This window comes from Harpia harpyja, chromosome 3 (assembly GCF_026419915.1).
Source record: "Harpia harpyja isolate bHarHar1 chromosome 3, bHarHar1 primary haplotype, whole genome shotgun sequence".
Taxonomy (NCBI): Eukaryota; Metazoa; Chordata; class Aves; order Accipitriformes; family Accipitridae; genus Harpia; species Harpia harpyja.
The window spans coordinates 80,351,578-80,360,858 of record NC_068942.1 but is presented as its reverse complement, the minus strand read 5'-3'; the positions used below and the strand labels follow the sequence as shown (position 1 = coordinate 80,360,858).

General features: G+C 40.0%; 1 protein-coding gene across 3 annotated transcripts in view; it reads right to left on the bottom strand.

The window, feature by feature from the left end:
* Nucleotides 1-820: 820 nt before the first annotated feature.
* The window catches only part of MAP4K5 (mitogen-activated protein kinase kinase kinase kinase 5), a 73,561-nt gene continuing 65,100 nt past the window's right edge, over nt 821-9,281 (bottom strand). For all 3 annotated transcript variants that reach the window (XM_052783666.1, XM_052783668.1, XM_052783667.1), the window contains 3 exons: nt 7,483-7,553; nt 6,698-6,753; nt 821-4,183 (listed from right to left, as the gene is read on the bottom strand). In XM_052783666.1, the coding sequence (XP_052639626.1) occupies nt 4,096-4,183; nt 6,698-6,753; nt 7,483-7,553 (215 nt within the window). In that variant the 3' untranslated portion in view covers nt 821-4,095. The remainder of the gene's footprint in view (nt 4,184-6,697; nt 6,754-7,482; nt 7,554-9,281) is intronic.

Sequence of the window (9,281 nt, the reverse complement as noted above, 5' to 3'; positions counted from 1 at the left end):
ACTATGCCACCGAGGAAGCTCCTCAAATGATAAGTCAAACAGCAGGTCACTCCACAATCCAAACTGCTTTCCCAAATAACACATACAGGCTGATGCTGAAATTCACCCACAGTGGGAACAATCTTCTGCAGAGGAGGAATATTTATCTGTATTTATATATTTACCAGTAACTGGCAGTTCTTTGTTGTCCAAAGGCGCATTCACAAACCCCCTCTTCTCTCTACCTCAGCCCATCCCTGAATATCTGCGGTACAGACGGACCAAGGACCGAACCACTTGCAGTACACAGATGGCCAACATGCGAGGGCAAGGCTTGTATAAACTGCTCTAGATCCTGCTCAGACCAAGCTGTGTCCAGGGTGGAGTGTCACTGCTCATGTCCCCGTTTTCTTATTCTAAGCAACCCTCCTTTAGAGCCCACCAGCCACCCTGCCATGCCATCTCCCCAATGAACCAGGCACGAGGAAGCCAGCCTCTGATTTTCGAGGCAGACAACTCACGAGTGGTTCCGTGGTGACTCCAGGCGACCGGCAGCAGGGCTGCGCTGGAGCGGAGTGCTGGGTAGCACGAAGCTGGAAAGAGTTTGCCACTGCTATTCCGATTTCTCATTTCTGCGCTATCCCCAGAGCTCCCTTTTCTCCAGTCGATCTGCTGTATGTGGGAGATGTCGTGTGGCTCACAGGCAGTCTGTAGGATTGAGAAGTGGCCAGCCCTGGATCAGGCCCTTCCCACTGACTGCCATAAAACCTGGAGACCAGCTTGCTTCTTTTGAGATATGTCCGATAAGGTATTGCTCTTAGCAAGTCTACCACACCACATCTAGGTATCAAATAAAGCATAGTTTATTTGGCATAGACTGAAATGAACTGCAACAGAAATTTACGTAGAACAAAGCCTAATTACACAAACTGGAACAAGTGCAGTTAGAGTCTCAGTTACAATCTAATGACTAAACAAGGTAAAAAGTACATTTCAGAAAGTCTCCCAGTCTTGTCCTTTTCATTCAGAGACATAGTGGCTCACTGATGCGTTGTACCTTTCATCTTTTAAAGAGATGTCATCACAATTACAGTTGTATTTTTCAGTTACAATGAATTTGGTTAGGAAATCAAAAGAGACTCATCTACAGCCTGCTCTTCAAATACTGTTTGTACTTCAAAGAGCACTGGGAGCCTGTTTTAAGGCTTTCAAGTTGAATACATGAACCTTGTGCATCAAATAACTAACACTTTGATAGCTGTCAAAAGAGTAATGAGGGGGTGAGCAAGGTTTTGCTTTATAAACTCCAAAACCACACACTAGGCTTTCTCAACCCTGGTTGAAATGTCACAAAAACATACAAAGATACAGACAATACCAGACTAACTTAAACAGTCTAACAAATACAAATTATACTAGTCAGAGTCACCGAGACTGGCCGGTCCAGCTATGAAACATGCAAATCCGTTGTGCTATACTCCACTAAGAGTAACGAGTGAGGTTTTACACTAGGAAACAGTATCTTGCAGATCATGCCAAAAATGCCACTGTCTAAAAAACCAGACCAGACAAAGCATTTCAGAATATGCCATTAGAAATGCTTTAACAGCTAAAAAAGGAGGTTTGATTAAATGAGGACTTTCCTAGAATCATCTTTTAGGATTCAGCAAATCACCAGTCATTCATGTCATTCAAAGAAAAATACTTTCAGTTCATTACTTGTGCATGACAGTGTCATGACCTAACAGTTATTTACTCCAGTTACTCCCCATAAATATTCATATTTTATTTACAGATTTCTCTAGTCTTTTAGAGATCTTCTTTAAGTGTTTTCAAAGATGATGCCAAAATTATGTTTGCAGTGAATGAGGTAAGTTAAGTGAAAGCATTTGCTCTACATCTACACCTGGTGCTTCACTTTGTCTTCATTTTCATTTTGAAGTCTTTGTAGACTAGGAGTTATACCACTCAAGGGTTAATCATCAATCACTGTTAACCTATGGAGAAGTAATTTCAGTACTAGAAACTTGATTTCTTTAAAACACAAAAATTACATGTCCCACTTTTAACACTGCTGATCCAATTACAGCTGACCACTTAAAACATTTTCAATACATTGTTTATGGACTGATTTTTATCTGTACACTTACTACTTATTAAACTTTGACACAGTTTCAGAACTGAAAAGCTTGACTTAAGTATCAAGTCAATAACAAGAATTAGTTTTGAATGACAATGCTAAGTGGATAAAATGCTAAATTCTGTGCAGGTCTATTTTTCCTTCCAGACCTTCAGAACAACATAAAACTCCAGCTGTACCTAGTAACAAAAAGACATTACTGAGTCATCACGTGTGCTGAGTTAATTCCGTCAATGTTAAATTATGAATCACGTAGTCTGATGCCTAAGCAGACAACCCAGTGCCCCATTCCTCAGGTTGCACGTTAAAGATCAAACCACTCCAGCTCCGCTGTGTCAGCAGAGCCATCAGACAGGCCAAGCCACTGTAACACACTTACCTTTACTGCTTTATTAAAATGACGTGTGAAGCTTCTGACCTGTCTTTCCTAGGGTAGCAGATCACAGAAATGGAACAGGCAGCAGTATGCTGTAGGGTTTCATTTAAAAATACCTCAATTCAAATGTTTATGAACTGCTACTGTATCTGCCTATGGACTGTGTTTACTTACATCAAAGCTAGCAGGTTAATGTGAGGTAGTAAAACCAGATGCTATCCTGTAGTCAGTCTATATTTATATTTAATGGTACCTCAAGAATTGTAATTAATGAGGAAGACAAAAGGAACCGATGTGACTCTTTAATAGAGAAACAAAAAGAGAAAGAAAAATGCAGGTGACAAACTTAAAATAGGGAAAGGGAAAAAGTGATCAAAAGCTTTAATATAGAATACTGCTTCTTATCATATTTATTTATACTACACAGCTGGGGAAATAACCATTACCAAACAACTGTCTGACTGACAGCAGCTGGATGGCTGTACAAACAAAAAAGCTCATAAGCTCAGTTATCACTATAGGCTCCCCTCTGGAATAGTATAAATAAACTATACGTCATGGGCAGTTGGATACATGATACTTTCATTCATTAAGGATGATGACCAGGTACAATTTCCATTTCACGTCACAAGGCTTATCCCTAATTTATGAAAATAAAGCATATATATTTTGTACATTTTTATATATATATAAATATATATATATATATAAAAAATACACACTGCCGGTCAACTTAACACACATACGCACATGCACACACACACACACGTATATTGTACACACCCACCCAGTAGCAACGTGTCTGATATCAATATTATATTTTGTGTACACACACCCTACATCTAGTAAATACGAAAATCCCTTTTATGGCAACTCTGCAGGCAGAAAATCAATACAAAATACTTTGTTGTACAAAACTGCATTTTTACAAGATCAACCAACATTGTAACATACCCCTCAATAATGCACTACATCCCTACAAGAAAAAAGAATAATCAAATCTTTATACAATTGTAAAAAAAAAATCGTAAGCTGCTCTGCAACCTTCCTTTGCTAAACGTTAGATACATTACACCATTCTAGCAGCAGATTAATAAATAAGGATTAAATAGTCTATTATACAAAGCCATACCGAATGGCAGATTTAAAACCAAAAAGCTTTGCAGATACTTTCACTTCCTACACAAATCTTTTTTATTAAGAATAAGACTCAGTATAAAACAGGGAAACAGCCAGCACTATATCTATATCTACAGAATGTAAGGAAAATCCAAGGGAAGTAAAATATTTAACAGTTTATGGCACCTTTACTGCATAACATTTTCTTAAAGGCTCTGTTTCCCTATAACTAATGAGTAAAGGGCTATTTATCTCATAGCTTTTATTAAGCAAACTCGATATAACCAACCACACAGTGGCAAGAGACAGAACCAGCTGTTCCCAGCTGCAAAAATGTATTGATATCCACCCTAAAAGAACATCATTTACGTGTCAAGAAAAGAAACAGTAAGTCACAGTCCCGCTTGTACTGCATTTCCTAATGCTTCTTTGTTCCTCATGTGGCAAATTCACTCTGTTATTCGCGTTAGGTTACTGTTGCTTAGTAACTATTTTCATGTCCAGCCAAGATGTAGAGATTGCTGTGTGCAGTCGGATTTTCTGTTGGCCTGCTTTCTAACACTACCACTCTGCAATCAAACACAAACAGAATCCAAAATGGTTAGTGGCAAAATACGAAGCACATGGTATAACTACCGAGGAGGAACAAATGTCGCTCACAGGTTTCTACAGGTTGGAGGGATATAGGTTCTCCTAAATATCTTGGGTATTTTATTCTTTAAATCAGTTACCTCATTTTCCAGCACCACTTTTGATAAAAACACTAAAGCGGAATATACAAGGAACAGAGGACTAGAAGCAGCTTCTTGAACCACAACCTGCCCCTCTCAACCACAGGCACGTGCAATGCGTTACAAACCTCTTCCAAACTGACATCCTCCACCTTGAAATAAGCTATGTCCTCTGCTTCTATTGGGAAGTTACCTCAGAGGCAGACTGTTATGAGGAGACGCAACCCTCCTATCATCTGCAGCCCAAATATGTTTATACCTCCTACATCTTGTGATAAGCATCAGCCACTAACCTAAACTGTTCTCCTGCCTTCTAAATATTTATCAGCCGATGGGTTCATAGAAAACACTCAACCCCATCCCAGCCTTTGCCTTGCTGGATCATGTTCCTGTAGGCTCCTCTGGAAAACCTACCTCTCTCTGTCTTGGCATGCTGACTGCTTTCTTCTACACATTCATCCCATGCTGAACCTCAACAATCATCTCAGCAGCTGAAATGGTTGGGTGTTTGACCCCCACTCTCCCTTCCAATTGCTTAGCTCCTGCATTTCTCTGCACCAGTTCCTAAGACAATATCCTGTCAATATTAAGATTAAACTTCTCTCTGCTTTTTGTTTTCTACCCCTGTGTCAAACAAGCCAAATGCGCCACTTGAACTCTAAGTTAGATTTCTCAAAGGGAGCCTGTTTCAGGGTTAGCATTGCACACACTCCCCTCCCATGTCACATTCCTCAAACAGTTTTCAAGTGAAGTCTCACTCTTAACAGCTTCTGTCCCCGATCTTCATTTCTGCAACTCAGTAGTTCTAAAGTGATCCAAGCCAAAAAGGTACTACCACATCTCATTCACTTGAATGGTAGAAAAGACTCCTGCTCCTTTTGTACAGAGATGAAAAAATACAAAACAAAGGATCTGGCAGTTCACTGAAATCAGAATGGAAGAAAATGGCTTCTCTGCAAAACTGCATGCAAGGACTTCAACCTTATCTCCAACCTCCAAAAGTGCTTTGTACTAAGTTGTTATTCAGATATGCATGTCTTCTATAAAAGTGCAAGATGAACCAGATGAGATGGTGCTTCCCATCCCTCTGTGTGTTTAGGATGCTCCTGTGTTCACCAGCCCAACACAGAAATAAGAGCCACTTAAAGGTACCAATTCCAGTATGCAAGGAAGATTTACTGTTGGTGGCACAGCACATACCTGGACTAATATAGATGGCACCTGTACCACAGTGGACCTTAGCAAAAGCTCATTCTTGCAATAAAATACCCACTGCTCTGCTGGGGGTAACAGAGAAGAAAATTACCACTGCACTGCCTGTCTGCACAAGAGGGATAACAGACAGAAAAGGCAGAGTATGCATTGTCAGAGGTTGCACTGTGTTTATATTTTTGAGATCTCAGAGTCAGCAGTAGCAAGGATCCTCAATTCCAGCTGCAGTGATCAAGTACAGCGGGTCCTCGGTGACTCAGGTGCAAAGCAAAGACAGCTGCTGTTCCTTGTATAGGCTACCCCTCCTCTTCAAAAGAACTAGTGCGCTCTCACCCTCTGGACTGGGGATCCAAGAACGTAAGTACACAAAACTATAGATTACTTGCAGAAAGCAAGTCAGAGCCAGGCTTCCCAAAGGCCAAATGAGGGAGCAGAAGATCCGGGATTAGAACCGCTTTCTTGACTCACTACTATCTACTTCTACATTTAGCACTCTGGCTGTCTGAGAAACCACAAGTACACATGTCCAAATCTGGAGACTGGGGCAGCTTCTGCTAAGGTTTCAAACCTGGAGAGAGCTGGACCTCTTCCCAGCCTCTGTAGCTGAAAGGAATCATGTAGATGCTATGGGTAACGGGTGAATTTACACCACTGTGCATTAAAACCTGTATGTGATCTAGTTTTCTCTGCTATTTCCAGGCCTCAAGGTCCAGAGCAGCGAAGATTACTTTTAAATAACTAGCTGCCAAGATAATTCACCAGTTCACCAGGAAAATAGAAGCCAGAAGCAGGCTTTTCCAGAATTGCACTGGGCACCCTGCTTACCACAAGCCAAAGGCAGCTCTCATCTCTCCCTGTTGCTTATCTCCTCACACTGTACCTCTATACACTTGTGTTTGTGTTCACACTTCTATCTCTGCAGTGAAAAGTGGGGGATGTCACAGGGGCTCTTAGTAACGATTTCGGACGCAGATGCAATCACTAATTAAATTTTTGGCTATTGCAGGCAGAAACAGTGTTACTGCCTCCCCCAGGACTGCCTACAGATAGATCTGTAGTGGGCTGGAAGCCAGTTCCAGTTGGAAGCTAGAAAACTGGTTTAAATAAAATAAAAAGTTTATGTTTCTTGAAGGTGATTACCTGTCTGATCCCAGTAAGCGGAAAACCCTGGTTTCATCTGATATCTCTTGGGTAACCTGTAGAAAAATAGAGACATTTAGGTCCATTTCAGTGGCAAAATGAAATTTATTGGCCTCAGTTGGAAGGAAAAAAAAAAAAAAATCAGTCTCTTCAAAAATTCAAATACAATTTAGTGCAAATTACAGGACTGAATGAGATAAATTCATGCTAAGCAAAAAAGAGTTTTAAATTTCCTAAAATATAACTTATTTTAAATAATTTTTGTATGTAGACTGTTATCAGTCTAGTCTTGGTGGCACAGATGGAGTATGTTGATCAAATCTTTGTCAGCAGAGACTGACTAGCTTTCCCTGCATTTTCACAGAGGATGCCATCAAGAAGGACACTGTTCTTTTCGAAGAGAGGACACTTTTTTTAAAGGGACATTAAAAAAAAACCAAACATGTCTTTTTTTTTTTTTTTTTTTAAAGGGGATACTGCCAACTCGAGCTTTTCATCCAAGAAACCCAAGTGCTGCTTACACCAGATCTGTACTGGCTCTGTGCAGAACCAGTTCAGGAGTCTCTGACTGATATTCCTGGAAACAGAGCTGGCTAAAGCATGTGTGTGAGCTTTACCAAGAGCAACCTATGCAGGCAAGTCAGAGAAACCAACCAGCAAGCTGAAGCATGACAACACGGAGCACAAGCATTACCACTAGGGAAGCAGCTAGAGGGACCAAAGGATCAAGTGGTAAATAAGGAACAGAAAGAAATGAAACCTGGAGATACTGGAAGATTACTTACTTCATCTGACTTAAAGCTTTTGCCCTGCATGCCATGTTTCCAGAAGGCCAGCACACTGTCTTGAAGGCACACTGCAAAGGAGAAACACAAAATCAGACCCGAGCATGCCTTATCTAAACCAGAGCAACCTGGGTTTCTCACCAGCAGTGATAATGGGAAGCGTGTGGAGAAAGCACGTGTTGAGACTTGGACTCCTGGTAGAAGAACCAAACTCCAAAATCACTGTAGAAAAACTGGATTGAAATGACTGTTTGGATCCGAGATGCGCATTACTTTTTAAAGTGCAATTCAAAACATACCACGCAGACATTCCCTGTTTGCCAGGACAAGATAGGCATCTCTGTTTTTTCCTTTTCTCCCTTTCACTTCTATTCTCTGGATCTTTGTTTTGCTAATGATTCTGGAGAAAACACCAGGAAGTGTATAAAAATGCTGCCAACCAACACACTGTGGGTTGCTGGAAATTACAGATCATTTGAGTTATTATATTTACTTCAAAATAGATGTGAGTATGAATAATGGGAGGAGTCTTCCATTCAGGGCCAAAGAGAGAACACAGAGAGCTACCAGCTCTGCATGATTTCATTACCAGACTGCTGAAAATAATGGATGAAGAGCCTGGTGTTCTTTAAGCAGTGTTACAGAAACATATTTTACACTGTGTTTTATTTTCCTAAATCCTACTTGTTTTCCTTTACTATTCCTTTGAGTCACATTTTGTATCTGCTCAGTATTAGCCATGTCCTAAATACACAGAACAAAGGCATTCAGCAGAATCCTAAGAGCAATGTTTGTCACAACAGCCTTAGACTAATCTTCACCTGCTACTCCCCAGTCTACCTGCAATCAGAGAATGAAGAATTGTTTAATACCCTGAATTCCCAAGAGACCACTTGGAGTGTAAAGAACTGCTCACATTATTCAATGTCAGCTGGTAAGTGCAAGACTTTGGGATAAACGCTTCTGTTTATGAACTCCTTCAGAGTTCAAGGAAAAGGCAATGGTTGAGTCACATTATGCATGTGTCAGCAGGAGATATTATATGATAAGAGTACAGCAGTTAATTAGAACATGTCAGAGTTTAGGGAAGAATCACAGACTTGATTAAAAATACCTTCCTTCAGGATGGGTCTGACATATCTAAATAGAGATGCTGTATAAAAGAATGTGCACTGTTTTACCAACTGCTGTTAAAATATGAAATGCCTATGTCAAGAATCTTCTAAAGGGAAGATGCCTGAAGAACCCAGAAATGCAAGTTGTACAGAACTGCTAACAAAAGCAAGTTGAATCTTTACTGATTTTGATTCCAGAAAGAAGGTCAGTTTCTGAGATACAGAATTATTAAACTTATGTTAATTAGATACTTCTGAGAGCTTATTACAGCAGAAATACTTGCTTGACAATTACAATTCAAGTTTTAGAAGCAAGGCTGCTGTCCTCTAGTAGTCTAAAGACAACAGCCTGTCCTCTAAGAATTAGATTCAAATACTATTACCCTAACTTAAAAAATGGATGTGCTATCACTTTAAATAAAATCTTAGCTTTTAGAAGACTAACACAAATTTATGTATTACTAAAACATTTTTTCCTCCCAAAGGTTTTTCTCAGTGCTATGGAAACGACCAGAAATTAGTCAGCCTTTTTTTCAACTAAATCATGATACATCTTACTTATAAAACAGAAACGACATGAGATGCAAACAGGCATGGATTGGACACACACTATCTGGCAACTGCCTTACTTTCTTAAGCATGTCAGTGGAGACAAAGAGACAGCTCACAATATCCTGGCACATG